This window comes from Lutjanus erythropterus, chromosome 6 (assembly GCF_056507025.1).
Source record: "Lutjanus erythropterus isolate fLutEry1 chromosome 6, fLutEry1.hap2, whole genome shotgun sequence".
Taxonomy (NCBI): Eukaryota; Metazoa; Chordata; class Actinopteri; order Lutjaniformes; family Lutjanidae; genus Lutjanus; species Lutjanus erythropterus.
The window spans coordinates 19,174,095-19,191,415 of NC_139322.1; the positions used below are offsets into that span (position 1 = coordinate 19,174,095).

Genomic DNA, 17,321 nt, shown 5'->3' on the forward strand with positions numbered 1-17,321 from the left:
CAGAGAAGAGAAAATGAGAAGGAGAAATTAAAGAGGGGGAACAAAGAGTCCATTTGTGTTGATGCCTCAGGGTAATTAAAAATATCACACTGTAACAATAGCTGTACCTGGAGCAGGACAAATTTATCAGTGTTTGAGAAAAGAACCACTGTGTTCTGCATGGTGTCATCCTCCTCATCATCTTCCTCCTTACTTATTCCAGTGTCTGAGGTCATGCTTAGCTGTGGACAAGGGGATTTAACAGTTACAAACTTATTGCCAAAAATGTAATTAAATGACAAATAATAAAAACAGGGGCAATGACCAAGTTAGAGATCACCCCATTTTTTTCAGGGCCAATACCAATAATGATTATGATTAATCAAAGAAACAGATAACCAATATATATTTTCGGCAAAACTGAAACCATTGGTGTTAAAATTTTGAATAACATTATCCCAGTAACAAGGGTTTATGTTAGCCAACATATGCCAACTTTTTGCCAGTATCACATGTAGTTGTCTGGTAGATGAAAATATAAACAGACAATGTCCAGTGCAAAATATATTAAATAGACCATATAAAATATCAAAAATAAAAGTAGCATATTGCCAAAAAGACAAAGTGAATTACTTGTTATTATTTTATATTCTATAAGTTTGCTGCATGCTGAATTAAACAGTAATGCAGTGAAATTAGCATTTAAAATTTGGCATCTTTCGTAACATCCCTTATGTGTGTGGATGAGGAAAGGACAAAGAAATTAACTGGATATGGCTATTTATAACATATGTCTGGTAGTTGTTCTATATAGCTGGAATTCTGAAAAAAATCACGGCCATATAAGCTGTCCAACAAAAAAAATAGAGAAAATAAGGAAAGGTCTATCATAAACATGGACTCCATACAAATTCTGTTCAAATGCCTTTAAGCATTTGTTTAATTAAAACAGAACTTAAAGCGATAGTTCACCCAAAAATGAAATTTCACTCAATATCTTCTCACCCCTGTGCTGAAGTGAGGATGGGTGAACATCTCCAGTATGGAGACATTTTGTGTTTTTTTGTGTTTGTTTTTTGTGCATTTTAAAACTGGTCACCATTCATTTCAATTGTACTGGATTTGGCTGCAACAGTGTTTTCCGCTGAATCTCCAGGAGTGTTTTGTGAACTGGAGATGTTCACCCATCCTCACATCAGTACAGAGGTGAGAAGATATTGGGTGAAATTAAATTTTTGGGTGAACTATCGCTTTAACGTATCTTAAAACAAAAAGTGCAGGGAACTGTTCTAAGCATTTCTTAATGTGAAAAAAACTAAATTTTTAATGAATACAAAATGCTCCCTCAAGTTTTATAGTGTTAAAAAGAATTAAAACTAGCTAAACCTGTACCGAAATGTCTTTAAGCATAAGTTTAAAGTAGTGCAATAGCAAAAATGCTGAAAATCGGAGAACTTCACAGCTCACCAAGAAGGCATCAATGCAGGAGGCCATGGCTTTGAGGCGTGACCTCCCACCACGTCCTCTACCTCCACCACCTCCACGAGGTCGACGCTTCCCAGGAAAACTATTGCTTCGCCCCTGCAAGCAGAATTAAAAACACAGCATTGTCAAGTCATGTCATGATGACATTATGAAAACAGCTAAAAGTTAAATGTCAGCCGTGTCAGACATAAACACAGACCAGCTTGTACATGGCGACCTCACCTGTTTGACCCGTGAGCGGCCTGGCGATCCTCTGCGTTTCGCCTTCTCTCTGTCGCTTCTGAGGGGTTCGAAGGGAAGTGAGTCGTCAGTCTCAGTGAGCAGGTTATCTGTGTGTGAGCGACCAGCAGATACAAGCCCGAGCTCCATAGAGAGCTGAGGATCAGGCTCTCCAGGAGAACCCATAAATCCACTGCTGCTCTCGTCTCCATGGCTCATGTTGGACATCTCGTCCAGCAGCAACTCCGGCTTAACACCTCGCTCCCGCAGTTCCTGCTTCATGTCCACATTATGTTCTTCTCCTTTCATTGGGTCATCATCCTCTTCTTCCTCGTCCTCCTCAGAGTGAGGTAGTAACCTCCCCTCCATTTCAGCAGCAGAGAGGGCCTCCTGTGTGTCTACTGATAAAGAAAGAGGAGAGGGAGATGGACTTCTTTCCTGCTCATCAGCCACGGTCAAACACTCGGTTTTATCCACAGAGGCAGGAGAAGCTGGTAACTTTGGTGGATCCTTGCTGGATGGTTCTGTGACTGGCCTGCCATCAGAGTCACTACTTAATAACTCTGACGATACTTCTTGTTCCACTGAGGGAGTGGTCTTCTGCTTCTCTTCCTCCTTCTCCACCTCCATTTGTTCAGGGCCTTGCTGTGACACCGGTGGCTCAACTTGTGTCTCTGCTGTGGGGTCCTGGGAAGGGGTGGCTTGGGTCACCTGGCTGACTGCCTCTTCTGCTTTCTGTTCATCAGCGGGTAGACAAGTGGGCCCCTGTTCTGTTGTTGCACATTCTACATTTGAGATTAAGGAATGCGTGGTTATTAGAGTTAACATTTACAAATCTATCATTAGTTACAGCACACCATCATCATAATAAAGTACTGCTTTGTGTTCAGTTTCAAATATGATGTCTACAGTGTGTTCTGTGTTTACCTGTAGACTGGAGTGGAGCAGCGGCTGCCCCAGACGTTGATTCTTCTGCTACCTTTGGCTCTTCCATGATCATCTCCCCAACTTCTGTTGTCTTAACACCTGCAGACTCCACCCCTAAGTCAAAAGAAGTTAACTTAAATAGGAACACCTAGGACATAAACAGTGCAGTCTTTTACTAGTCCAATAAAACTCAAGACTGCCATGTTTTGTAGGCTTTGTGTTATCTTATGTCCGAGAGATGAAACCGTTACCAGTTTCGTGATAAACTCCAGTAAAATTACAAAGGATTAGTATTACATCTCAGTTTTAATTATCTTTGAAAGCGTATTTGATTATCACACTTGGAAAAACAAGTGTGATAAAACTGTCCAGCATTAACCAAGGTGCAGGGATCTAACGCCTTTTTCAAAAGTCAAATTCAAGCATTTTTCAAGAATTTTCAAGGTACATTTTCAAGCTTTTCTAGCACCTTTCCGGTACCTGTTGTAAATCACGTATTTATATACATATACTCAAAATGATTAACTTCTTTATCAAATTAAATCAGATGTGACTGTGCTTTAAACAACCAATATTATGTTTCATGATATAATTCTACAAAAGGTTGACAAATGAAAGAAAAAAAACACAAAATTTCATGTTTCAAAATGTGTCCCTTCTCTGTAAGCAGACCTGGGATCTTTTACAATCTGGCTGAGCCAATATCTGTCTTACTTTATTTCTTTATCTAAAGAGCAAACTACACAGTCAGGCAGCAATTTATTATGAAAGTCATGCAACTGCAATTTCAAGCCATTTGTCCAAAATCCAAGCACTTTTCAAACGTTTTCAAACGGATTTCAAGCACCTGACAAACCCTGAAAGTCAGCTACAGGTTTGTTTTGCGCCAATAAAAACACTGACATCATAAAGGACATGCTGATATTTCAAATCATCAATATAAAACTTTGTAAAATGATTTCAGTATATGTATCAGTATATTTTGAACACATTCAGAACATTTAAACCACAATAATATTGATTGTTTCATGTCTATGTCTGACTCAGACTTACCCAACTCCATGGGTGTCTCATTGTCAGTCGTGCCTTCAGCCTGACTCGTCTCTGACGTGCCTCTCTGTCCTGGTGTCACCTCTGATAAGTCTGTGTGCTCTTCTGTCACCATCTCTGCATCTGTTTGGATTGTCATCTCAACCAAATCCACATGTCCTTCAGTCTCTTCAGATGCCTCTCTGGTTTGTATCTCTGCTGTATACGGCTGAGTGACAGGCTGCTGCTCCTTGCAAAGCAGGCAAATGCACTTGGCTTCTGGAAGCTCCCCCAGTAGAGCACACTCAGTGTGCACCCACCTAAAACAACAAAGACATCAGAAAATATTTTATGACAATATGAGCTAGAAGACCACACATGATAGCTTCCTCCAATGAACACTATTGCGCATGTGCATTAAACTAACCTGTGGCACATGCTGCAGCACTGCAGAGTGACAGATGGGTTGGCAGCTTTGCTGCACACGCCACACGTAGAGCTGCGGTGACGCTGACAGGCTTCACACACAGCATAGTTGTCAAACCACTGGGCAGAACCAGGCAGCACAAGTCCACGGACACCACATTCCGTACATACGCGACACCTCTGAAATAGTACAGATTATGGAGAGAAAATGTAAAAATGAATGGTCAAAAAAAACACATTGATAACTCTTTAAATGTCTTAATAAATAAAAACATTTTCTGACCGCAAGATTCTGTTTCAAAGAAGAATGTGACCTTGTTTTCATAGTAGGTTTCCAAGAAAAGTTCACATCTCTCTACAGATGTAAATGATAAATGTGACTTACTCTGCATTTCCATGGATCAGATGGAAGAGAATCCATGGCTGGCTGGAGACAGAAGGTGTGGTAGCCCTTATCACAGGCATCGCATACTAACATTTTGGAGTCTTCCCCTGGTTGTCTGAGGAAATTAATAATCCAGACATTACTCTTGGAAGTGGAAAATACGTTTTGTGTACAATAGGATAAATGTATTTTTAAAACTATGCAAATATCATGCAAAATGCTGGGCAGGACTTAAGAATAGCTTGTGCAGGGTAGTTTGATTCACATGATTGGACTCACCTGCAAGTCTGACACACTTTACACTCTGGGCACTGCCATCCTGCCCGCTGGATGGGCGTGGCACCAATCTCCAGACAGGCCGCATGATAATGTAGGCCACAACCCGTACAATACAGCAAGTCTGTGAGCTCCCCAGCTGAGTCACACACTGCACACCAAGATTCTTCACCTGCTGTAAAAAAAAAAAAAATACATATGAGTTAGTATTATAAAAAATAATATCACATTAGTATGATTTATTTTTTGTTCTTCTTACTTCAACATGGAAGTCAGCAGGTAATAACCACAAGGTAGGTAGTAGCCATTTTTTTAAAGATCCCTATTGTTTAGTGAAATTTTCTTTTTAAGATAAGTTGTAGAAAACAGACCACCAATGATTGATTTTGTTTAATTTATGCAGGCAGCTGATATTTTATGACAGCAAGGAGCATAAACATGTTCAAAGCCTTGGCAGAATAACAGTACACATTTGATACACCAAAATCAGTACACAGGTTCTCTTACAGAAATTGGACATGAGTGCTGTTTGATGATATTTACAGCTTGTCATCATCTTTGTAATGTGCACACAGCACAGGCCTTATACTGTGAGTGAGCGTCTCCTAAGTAATGACAATCACAAAAATGTCTGCTTTTCTTACCCAGCTCCTCTGCCTTGTCTATGTGCTCTGGACAGAGGAGGACCAACTGCTTCATGGACTGGAAGGATCCACTGGCTGCCGAGCAGGGGAAGTGGTAGAACCGTGAGCAGCCCTCAGCATGGCATCGAATGGTTGCACCCAGCCTTTTGCAGTATTCGCAAAGCTGAAACAATCCAATAGTAACAAGTCAGATTTTGTAAAGGAAGCATCTGGTGATCCTTGTATTCCCACACAATACTGTCTTAAGTAAGTTTATGAACAGTAGTGTTGTCAAAAATATCAATCTTTCAATACCTATCAATTCTGAATATTTGAAAAGATGTTAATACACCAGTAACAGCTGCACTTTCTCACCCTCTCCTCTCTGATAGCAACAGAAGAAACAGCAAGAGGGCGGAGTGTGGGAAAACCAGCTGATAATCAGCGTTAACTTAAAGCATTTAAGAACTGTAAAATGAGATTGGCATACTCTGACTGAATACTTAACATCAGCTGTCGCAGTAACCACGATGGCTATAACATCACACTAAAACTTGTAGCAAGGCAAGGAAACAAATCTTTACTGCCATTACAGAAGTAAAATAAATATAATGTTACTTAACAATGACTCAACAGTGCAACATCATGAACAACTGAAACCGAGTGCTACATGAACCTTATAGCTGTAATACAATTAATCTCATCAGTGCTTTCTGCCCCAACAATCTTCACATAAAGACAATTCGACAGCTCTTCTAAATTTCCAAATTATTCTATCAAAATTAGAAATTCCAGAATCATGACAACACTAATGGACAGTGCACTTACCCGCTGTGTCCCTGAGATAACGGCCTTATCCACGTTCTCCAGCTCCTCATTCTCCATCCGCTTCACTCCCTCCGACCATACCGCACACCAGTGATGAACCCAACAGCCCCCTGTTCATTATAAAGCCCTACATCAGTAAAATTCCTAACCAAACTTCAATTCTGCATCTGTGTTCTACATTTATACTAGATGGAAAACCATAATATGACTAATTAATAGCAATTAATTATTGCACACTAATGATACTAGTGGTAGTTCAACCTGAGTCGTCAAAGAGTGCCGCCAGACAGGGGGAGTCGGAAAATCCAATGGAAGACAGGTCATCATTCCCAGGCTGAGGCAGTGGAGAAGCTGATGGCTTGAGGGTCGGCCGCTCTGAAGATGGGCCAAAGTGTCTCAGTTCCCGCTGTCCATGCAAGCTCCGCTCCACACAGTTACAAAGCGCACAGGCTCGAACGCTCTCTCTGTACAGCCACAAGCAAAATTGTTCAAAAAAAAACAAAGGTTCAGTTTTCGGTGTTGCATGAGGAGTTTTTTGAGATGAAGACAACAAAGGTATACACAAAATCATTTAATATCTGAATGAAAAACTTACACAGGTGTGCTGGAAGAGGCTGCAGTAGCACCAGACACATCCTCAGCAGCAGGAAGGGCTTTGGACTCCTCCTCAGAGGAGACAAGCTGCTTTGAAGGGGCATTGTCATCAGCTAGAGAATGAGGGGGAAAAAAGGAAAGAACTGATTTATTGCAAACACTGCATGAAATATTTAGAATAAATAATTCTCACTAAACCCATATTGACTTATCTCCTATGGGGTCATAAAAAGAATTTATAATAATAACCTATAGTAAAAAATTACATTTACACATCTCTATTGTGGGAAAAGAAAACAAAATCCTTCTTTCTCAACCAATTACATTTCTCTATCATAGCAAAACTACATGTGATATTATTCATCTTCCTGCAGAATAATGAACATTTAAATTAGAGTACATTAGGACAGGGGAAAATTTTAAAAAAGAACATGTTACCTGTTGGTTCAGAGTCATTCTCTTCGCAGTTTGATTTCTGCTCGTCCATCCCCTGTACTGATTTTGACCTCCTTGACAGAGATCTGCAATTTAAAAACATAAGTAGAATCAACTTGTAACTGTTAATCTGCAGAATGCTTTAATAAAACAATTCAGTGTGCAAACAATCTGTGTGCATTTTATCTGCTAACTAGGTAAGCCATTAAGATCAGGTCGGCTATTGCTGTGTAATGAATGAAAAGATATTCTATGAATGAAAGATATTCTATTTAAACAGGTGAAAGCCTAATTGACAATAAAATCTATTTTTCAAGAGTGACCTGGCCAAGAAGGACGCATAAAACATTGTTACAACAATAAACAAATAATACAGACAGAAAAATTCAACTGCCAGATACTACAAAGGGTGAAACACAATATCCAATTAATATGGAATATGATTTTTTTTCCAAGAAAAAAACAGAATTATGACGCAGGTACATTTATCTAAAACTATTTCGGTGTAAATTTATGTGCAATCACACTGCTCAAGGATAACGTTCTCTAAATCTTTTAAAACTGACTTAAATCCCCCCCTAGTGATCAGCTCTGACAATTTTAGGTCCTTCTGTAAATTATTCCAGGATGAATGGGCTTTATTTGCTTAGCTTTGTTCTAACTTGGGGACCAGCATCTGTAAAATATTTTGAGATCAGAGGCCATATTTATTTTGCTTTTCTACACATGTATGTACACAGATAACAATGAACAAGTCCAGTAAGTTTGATACATTAAAACCAACCAATCAGAAAGTCTGTGGACAGAGGTGACCATTTAGCAGTGGCATACAGAGCACAGTGTTTTACATGACTTCCACATACATTCATGTACTCTGGGAATCTGATAATGATATGGGAAAAATTACTAAATTTGGGAAATTTAGATTTGTTCCCATAAAAAAAATAACAGCTCAGTGTCAAAGAGGTCTTACTTACTTACCACGATAGAAAATGACACTGTTCATAAGCCAACATATGTTTATCATCATTTAAAAGCAATCCCTTAAAAATCAATCTTTTCTTGCCACACCACTCTACTTAACTATGCAAAGCCCCTTCTCACATGAAGACCTAGAACGAACAATGCACCCAATTAAATATGGCTGTTATGTCCTCACTTTAGATGATTTCCGTGTGTTAATCTGACTATCGTTAGCACTAATGCAATCGAGCTTTCTCGCAAACTCATGAAAATAGCGCGAGGGTTACATGAGACAGATCAATCGGAAACCGCTTTAACAATTCGAGTTATTATTTACCCAGCAATGCATAATCCAAATCGGTGAAACTGCTGCGCGAAAAAGCACGAAATGATAAAACTGAAATGGTGTTTTCCTAAATAAAACAACCATAAATCGGGATACACAAAGAAAACACAACTTCCGTGTGTAGAACTTCCTGTTGCAGCGGGACTCCGCTCGTGCGGAACCTTTGTCGCTCGCATTTTAGTTCCGCTGTGAGATTCACGCCATTAAAAAAAAAATACAGTAAAACAACAATGCAGGACTGGACGGGCTCAACATTCATTCATCCATGAAGATAATAAAAGGAAGTCATATCACGCTTTTAACGTTGAGAGCTATTAACGGATGATACTTTAAAGGGAAGGGTCAATCGGCTTTGACTTGCATGGTTTATTCGACACTACAGTACAGAATTGCTTCACCAATATGTTAATATCACACCGAATGTTAGAAAATAACTAATCGAGTGAAAAGCCTACGATGCCGAGCTATATGCTCTGTCCCAGTGGGTTCAAAAGACAATAAATGTGACAATGACAATGTGACAATGAAATATAGATCCAGCTCAGAGTCTCGCAGTGTTTTCAGTTTACATTACAAAACAAAAGCTGTGCAGTCATACTAAAAAACCCCTTCCTGTGAGCTAACGATATCACATATTTCGAAATGTTCCTTGTTCATCGTTACTCAGGCAGTTGAAAACAGATCCGAGGACGGGTGCGCTTTTCTCGTGTTTATAATGTATAAGAGCAGATTCCATCACAAATTAAGATCTGAATGTAATGATTTATAGCACCAAACCAATACCTACATATATACATCTTTGTTGAAATCATTCCAGAGTGTTTTCAATGCCTGTCCAGTCAGTACTTTAACGGTACACAGCCTATATTCCAGCACACCTGCACTATTAATCTAATGGCGCGACATTAAAACGTTGTTTATCAAATGGCACCGAAAGCTGTTAAAGGCAGAATGCACAAATTAATTTATCTGTGAAGCGTTCACGTTACATCTTAATAACGTAATAAATGTGTTCGGTGGCAGCAACACTGGAAACACACACTCTCATCGACAACAAACTAACGTCAAACCACAAGTCCTACAAACCCTAACATTAACTGATGTTATAACGCAGCTAATGAGAGTACTAAAAATGCTTTGTCTCTAAAATGAAGTTGTCCACAGCAAAAAGTGATGACATGTTGGCTGAGTTAACGTCTTAACATCCTGGCTAACTGAGTTACCATGAAGTGTTAATGTTTTACTTTAACTTTAACGGTCAATATGTTTGCTCTTATTTTATAATGTTAATGCTGTTTGTTGCAGTGCCACGGTAAAAAACTATCGAGGTTTTATAGTTAAATAATTGCAGAGCTAAGCACTATTCCTCAATGTAAACACCGACTTCAAAGGGTTGGTTCTGTCCAGCAAATAGCCTGGTCCCTGTCACTAACGACAGGCTGATACGGAAAAGCTAACAACTACCAATGGTGACGTAGCAGCAAAGTGTCCCGAAGAGGCAAAACTATGAGAAATAAATCAAATCTTATGCACAGGCACACTTACTTCTACTATTGTCAATCAGCTACCATGTGGATCACACATTGGACACCGTCAACGTTAAACATATTCCAACCTAAAGTTAGCTTCCAGGTACCACAGCTAGTTCTTCAGCAAGTAGACACCCCCCATCTGGTGGAAGCTAACAGCTAAAGCCGAGCTAACATTACCCGGTCTAAGGTCAGGGTTGGTGTGTCTTTAGGTATGTCTGGTGCAAGAAGTTCAAAGAGGCCATAATTAAAAGAGCTCACCTCACAAAAACAATATCGTCTCCTCATACATCAGCAAAATCCAAACAGCCACACAGCTTCCCAAAATGCTGCTGGTCGCTTCATTTTATGTACCGGACTAACGCTGCGGCTAGCCGGCTGGAGGGAGAGTGGGGGAAGTGCACGTCGGCGGAAGGCAGGCTGTGCGGTGGTGCTAGCTAAGCTAGCTCTTCAATTGGATGGATAATGCTAGGGTTACCTAGCTAACCAGCAACTTGAGCTTTGTGTCGAGTGGTCAGGGGACTATTAAGCACTGAGACAAGCCTTCAACCAGTCCCGAGAAAGACTCCCCAGTTTCATAATCCCAAATCTATCTATCTGACTCGTTGCTTGTTGATTTAGCTTGAATGCTAATAAGCTAGCCTCTGCTCTGTTCTGGAATCTCGCTCGCGAGGTCGTTAAAGCTACTGCAAGTTTGCACAAAATAGTGCATCCGACAATTACAACTTTAAACTTTGTTGACACGACAGTAAATACATTTTTGCTTTAAGTTTCAGTCGTCTGCAGACATTCATCTACCTAAAATTTGCAGCTCAACTTTGCATGGACACCCTTGTATGGGTCACTAGCATCTCTTCACTTCGCTGAACTGCGTTGCGTCTGCACACACGGCTGTTCCGCCGAGTGGCTAGCCGCCGCTGCTAGCTATGCTAGCTAATAACAACTACGTCAAAAATTAATTCATGCAAAAAGACGAGCAAAATGAGTGTTTTATTTGTAGATACAAGTCAAGTGTGTTGCAGCTTTAGTCCAACAGTGGACAACTTTGTGCGAGGTTGGTCAATCACGACACAACACAAGGTTTTAATCTGGAGAGCTAGGACCACTGAAATATGGTAGATATCAGATATTAGGTCATTAGATTTTCGGATCCAGGGAAGCCATTTTTCATTAGATTGTTATGATTGTAAGACCAAAGCTTTTTTGACATGCCTGAAGATGAATGCATGTGTTTTGATAAATACTCAGCCTCGACCTAATTGAGTTCGATTAGGTTCATAATTCTCCGAAATTAATTTTGTGATTAACATAAACAAGTAGGCTGCTGAGGTCTTCGTCATGGTTGCTAATTCCTTATTCTGCGTCTGTTTCTGTACTGCTAAGCATTGCGCATTTGGCTGAAATGACTTGAATCTGCCATGATCTGAAATAAACATTGACCGAGTTTCAGCAGGTTCACTGATAATAACGCCAGAAAACCCTATTTATCCAGTTTCTGATGTGTAGTATTGTGTAGCTACACTTATGAGTTGTGGCCGCATTGTTTTGCCTTAGTACCAAGTTATATGCGATACTCATCCATGTGGATTTTCATCATGAATGATGAAAATAAAATAATTCTGTTGACTTTAAAAAAGACTATATAGTGTTTAAAATGCCGACAATATGCTCAGTCCTCCAGCAGAATGGAGACAAACATTTATCCTCTGACACTGTATAATTTTATAATTAACAACTAGATTATTTTTTACATTGATTAATCTGATGATAATTTTCTTGATTAATCAATTAGTTTTTGTTCCACAAAATGTCATAAAATGGTCAAAAAAGTGAAGTTTGAAATCAAAGAATATGAACATAGAATTAACTCATAAGAATTGACTCAAAACAATTAATCAATTATCAAAATAGGTGGCAACTTAATTTAGTAGTTGACAACAAATCGACTGACTGACTAATTGTTGCAGCTCTAGTTAAATTAATTTTTAGCAAATTCAGTGGAGCACATGTTAAATAAAAACAAAAGAAAAATGTAGATTAGCAGAAGAATTTAAATATATAGGCCTGTATATTTAGATAAATAACTTAAAATAAAACAGACAAAAGAAAAATGTGGACTTGCTTATTACTTGTTCATGTCCAAATCCAGCCTTAAACTAAAGTTAAGGAACAGTTATAACGTAGGCTGCACTGTGGGTGAACATAACACAGCTCTTTTTGGGGGTGGGGTTGGGAGGTGGGTCATCCTTATCATTAGTTTGCCTTATCACTGTGAGAAAATCACAGTGGCATGAGTGACCCAGAAAAGATAGGTTCAAGAAAGTTGTGCAGAGAACTGCTCTTTTATTGTTATAGTTTATTTTTCATATATATCACAAAAATTACAACTTGAACAAAAAACAGTTTAGTGAAATTCCTATTCATCTGCCCCAATGCCCCCCATCCCCCAAGTACTGGACCATTAGTAAATTTTGTGTAGAGCAAAATATCCGTATAAAAATATACCCAAATAAATACATTCATGCAAATGTGATCACTGAGTCAGCTAATTAGGCAGCTAGCTCCACAGCTAACCAGGCTAACACAAGCCACAGATGACAGCAGACAGCTGTTAGCCTACTTTAGTAGCCAACTGCTGTCAGTCCATCAGCTAACTCTGTAAACTAAATCACCTTTGTATTGTACACTGTTGTCAAACTGGCCTTATAACATTTAAAGACACTTTTATGACAAGTCCAAATGGTGACGCTTTAGTTGAAGTCCAGAAAATTATTCATGACACTGTTACAAAAGCATTTGACAGTGTAATAAAACTTAATGACATGCTTATGATAAATCCAAAATGTACCACTTTAATTGAGGTTAAGGAAAATATTCATGACACAGTTATAATGGTCTTGTGACAGCCAATATCAAAACCAATCCCACATGACAGTTTAATATGGTGTTAAAACATAAAACACTCTGATAATGTCAAGTTGTCATGACAAAGACACTGACAGGTTATGTTGTCTTGTGTCATATCAAGTTGTCATAACAAGGACATTTTTGTCCTGGTTAATGTCAAGTTGTCATAACAAAGACAGCCTACCCTTTTCAATAAAGTGTTCTCCCTCTGTTGATATTTTCAAAGCAAAACTTAAGACTCACACGTTCTCTCAGGCTTTTGAGTGTCCTTATGGTTGTATTCTCACTTTTATTTATTTCTGTATTTATTTATTAAAATATTTATTTATTTATTTCTGTTTGCTTGTTTGCATTTAATATTTTATCTGTTTCTCTATTTATCTACTTGTGTTTGGGATGATATCTTTATGTTATCTCTGCTGTTCTTGCTATTTTACCACGTTGTATTTCTTATCTTCATTATTCTACTGTACATCACTTTGGTCAACCTCGATTGCTTTAAATATGCTTTATACATAAACTTGACATTATTTGATTAATTAGTGTCAAGTGGTCATAGCAAAGACATCCCAGACAATGTTAACTTTGAAAATGACATAATTGACAGAATGACACTTAATGACAATATTCATCAAGACTCCTTCAGGTTCATGACAGGCATCATGGCATGGTTATGACAGGGGTAGTGACTTGTGCACACACCTTCAAATACAGTGTTAGCAAGACTCTTTTTTATTTTTCAGAAATTGTAGCACAGCCCAAAAGGAATTTTGTTGAAAAAAAGATCCTTTTGTTCTGTTGACTACTAAGCTGCGCACTATCAGCTCTTGCAAATCCTCCCGATGTCATCCATTCATGTGCCTCAATGTGAACTAAAAGCCTGAGGCAGTACACGCAGTGAAGCTTGGATGTCACTGGAATGATCCTGTGAACTTAGAGAAAATTAGGTTGGGTAACAGTCTGTCCCTTTATGAGAAGGTCACAGGTTTAATCCACATCAGCTACCATACAATATATCTGCTGTCATGCCCTGGAGCCAAACACTGAAATGTTACAGGTAAATGGTTTTCCTACACTACAACTCAACACTTTAAAGTAACTGTCGACAAGAGCATCTTGCTAAAGATCTTAAATGTACAGGTAACGTTAGTGAACACACATTTGAATGCCTGACAGCTCATCTGCATTACATTGTGTGCTACATAAGCAGTGAACAACCACCTGCTGCACGGGGGTTGATCTGCATCTGACCCTGCACTGTGAAACGTCTGTGGTAATGCTTGTGCAGAGGCATCTATGTGCAGAATGTGCACCTCGGGGCTCAGATAAGAAATACTGAAGAAAAAAATGTTGGAGTTCTTATCAACAGGGTGAATACAGTTAGAGCGCTGAAGCTTTATGTAACTAAATAAGAACTGTCTTCTGAATGTCATCTGAAACTGTGAATGTTTTGTTTGTGATAAAATTTAAGAGACACACTACAACTGATACACACCCAAAGAATTTAGTTAAAGCTTTAATTTTTCCCTTTTTTTTTCCACTGGTGAACAGATTGATTTTTAATTTATTTTTTTTTTTTTTCAGAATTTTCATAAGCTATTTGAGCACACAACACTTAAATACACAGTAAAGGGAATTCAGTGGAATCAGCTAACCTTTTCGTTTAACTTAACATAAATTTAAAGAGCTTTTTCATTTCAAGTATATTCAGCTCAAAATCTGTATTTATTTTCAGACCTGAAAAATGATCAGCACATTAGCTGACATCCTACTGACAGTGGTTCCTAAAAAATAAAACTGGTTTCATACTGAATTAAGTCATATGGTTTTTGATAATTCTCCAGTAGATTAAACAATAAATAATTGGATTATGAGGTGTTTAAATGACTAAAAAAAATCAGCATATAAAAAGACTAGGTCTAGGTTTCAGTCACATTTGGAGTGATAAGCTGTGATACAGAAACTTGTTTGCACTGTTTGTTATACATTTCATTTCATAACCATAAATATTGTCACTGTTTTGAACATTTTTTATGCATTTCACATTTCAGCTATACACATGGGCTCTGTTTGCACTGCTTTGTTAAAATAATTTTGCAGTCTTGCGCATTTCATATGAAACCTGTCTTCACAATAGTATTAGCACTAATCAATGAATTAAGGTTCTGTTCCATTTAGTGTAGCAGAGCCCTTCCATTGAACCAACATGTTCAATAGCAGCACCCAGACTCTATTTGACCTGAATGGAATGGAACCTTAATCACTATCACTGGGAACACCTGTGTGTACTATTTCATGTCAAAAAAAAGGTCTTTTTGTTTGGGCATCTCCATTGATGCACCTTTCTCCTTCACATCTCATTAAATATTCTCATAAAAAGGTTTTGTTATTATTAAAGTTGGACTATAAATGTGTGTTTCTCAGTGGTTGTGGATGTGGGGTGTGCAGGTTGTCATTATGAAAATAGGTTATTACTGGCCCCTCTGACAGGATTAGTTAACTCCCCTTTCAGCTTTAGCAAGATTGGATTAGATTTTGGGGAGGGGGGGCTGAGACCGACTGGAAGACTGATTGGCCGATGAGAGTAAATAGAGGGTGGCATTAGGACACCGGGCTTTTTCTATTGGTCAGTCAACAGAGCGGGTGCTTTCCCATCTGCCTCCTGCATCTCAAGGATAATCCCCTAGAAATACAGTACCTCCACAGATGTTAACAACAGAACATAAACCAGAAGAAGAGAACTCACTGTGCAGTTTGTTACAGTACTTAACTGTAAAAAGCACTAAAAAAAAAAGCAGAGCAGACTGATCATTAGGGTGCAGTTCGGTTTGTTTTCTTAATATTACTTATGTCTGAGTGCACAGTTCGGACAGTGTTCAATTCAAATATTTGCGATAAAAATGTATTCCTTGACAAAATCACATATGAATAATATCTCACTGTTTAGGAATGATTTCCAATAAACTACAAGAATTACAATGCAAATCAAGGTTTAAGTTGAATTTCATTGTCTAAAGCAGAGGTTTCAATTTTTCTCAGCCAAGGACCCCTGACACCAGCAGTTCCCAACGTTCTTCCTTAAAAGACAGTAAACTGACTTCCCCTGACAAAGTGACATATTTTATGGATATTTCATATTATATTCGATGCATAACGATTCCAGTACAGAACAACTGATAAAGTGGTATAATTAACCCAAGTACTGAAGACAGTAACTACAGGAAATTTGTGTAAAAAGAGGGATTTGGGTGAATTTTGATCACATTATTTCCTGTGAACTTTGCATCAGAGATGAGTTTTACTGATATTTTAAATAACTTTTTATACAATTCTCTGTCTGTATTATGTATTTTTAAACCTTTTAACAATCACAATATAACATATTCAGTAGGCTTATTTTGTTACAAATAAAGTGTTTCCTTTCCTCTGATGCTTTGGTTTTAACTATATGTCTGTCTAGCAGAGAGTGAAGGCTCTTTGAATGTAGCTTATATAGAGTTTAGGTCACGGTGCCCTTATCCTGTGTTACATTTGTATCTTAAATAATAATCTAAACTTCATCCAAATTAAGCTTTGGCGACCTCTTGTGGGGGTCGAGACCCCCAGGTTGGGAACCAGTGTCTTACAAGATAGAAAGTATACCAGGGACTGTCTCACGTCGGTGTAATTTGACACAGTCCTCGTCTATTTTTTACACTTATGTGAAAGAGCAACACAAGAGTAATGTATAGATGGATATTAGACATGTATTAAAAATACTTGTACCTTGTCAACACAGATGTCGCACACACATCACTAATAGTGCACTAAAAAATATGAATAATAAGAAAATATAAAAAATAAGCCAATAAAGAATAAAGAAATGACAATAATAAGTCTAGTCTGGGAGTTAATATACATATTAAATTGTTTGGGAAAAGGAAATAGTTTGTCTAAGTAAGTTATGATTACTAAAATGTCTAAACTTAAAACAAACGCAGGCTATATTAAAGTCTTTTGTAAAATAAAAATATATCATCTTTTTTAATATCATGATCATTTAAATGAATGACTTTGAAAATGTTTCACAAAACCCCTAAAGGACGGCCACAGACCCCTACTAGAGATCCACTAATCTAGAGTAGTTATTATATGTACAAGCGCATTTCTATGAAATAAAATTCACAGACATAATATCACTTCCTCCACAAGGGGGTGTATAACCTTGTACTACTGTATATGTCCTGAATGTTGCCTTACACATTACAGCATTACTGACCTTTAAAAAGTTTTAAATTAAAAATAAATAAATGTTTACTTGTTAATGGTGAACTGGTGGTGAACAACATTTATAGTACAGACTGGTGGATGTCTGGTAGACATAGATGGGA

The 17,321-nt window shown here is 38.1% G+C and overlaps 1 protein-coding gene across 4 annotated transcripts in view; it reads right to left on the reverse strand.

Annotated features, from left to right (window-relative positions):
* kmt2d (lysine (K)-specific methyltransferase 2D) overlaps positions 1 to 10,923 on the reverse strand; it is a 39,741-nt gene extending 28,818 nt beyond the window's left edge. For 2 of the 4 annotated variants that reach the window (XM_084721013.1, XM_084721009.1), the window contains exons 1-14: positions 10,306 to 10,923; positions 7,210 to 7,292; positions 6,773 to 6,884; positions 6,439 to 6,641; positions 6,178 to 6,287; positions 5,371 to 5,533; positions 4,730 to 4,901; positions 4,451 to 4,565; positions 4,067 to 4,245; positions 3,664 to 3,959; positions 2,611 to 2,724; positions 1,687 to 2,468; positions 1,447 to 1,560; positions 108 to 221 (exon numbers count right to left, since the gene is read on the reverse strand). In XM_084721013.1, coding sequence (XP_084577139.1) covers positions 108 to 221; positions 1,447 to 1,560; positions 1,687 to 2,468; positions 2,611 to 2,724; positions 3,664 to 3,959; positions 4,067 to 4,245; positions 4,451 to 4,565; positions 4,730 to 4,901; positions 5,371 to 5,533; positions 6,178 to 6,287; positions 6,439 to 6,641; positions 6,773 to 6,884; positions 7,210 to 7,258 — 2,523 coding nt within the window. In that variant the 5' untranslated portion in view covers positions 7,259 to 7,292; positions 10,306 to 10,923. Of the gene's footprint in view, positions 1 to 107; positions 222 to 1,446; positions 1,561 to 1,686; positions 2,469 to 2,610; positions 2,725 to 3,663; positions 3,960 to 4,066; positions 4,246 to 4,450; positions 4,566 to 4,729; positions 4,902 to 5,370; positions 5,534 to 6,177; positions 6,288 to 6,438; positions 6,642 to 6,772; positions 6,885 to 7,209; positions 7,293 to 8,506; positions 8,599 to 10,305 lie in introns of those variants that run through there. The other 2 variants (XM_084721011.1, XM_084721010.1) reach the window with 2 other exon arrangements.
* Positions 10,924 to 17,321: the final 6,398 nt, after the last annotated feature.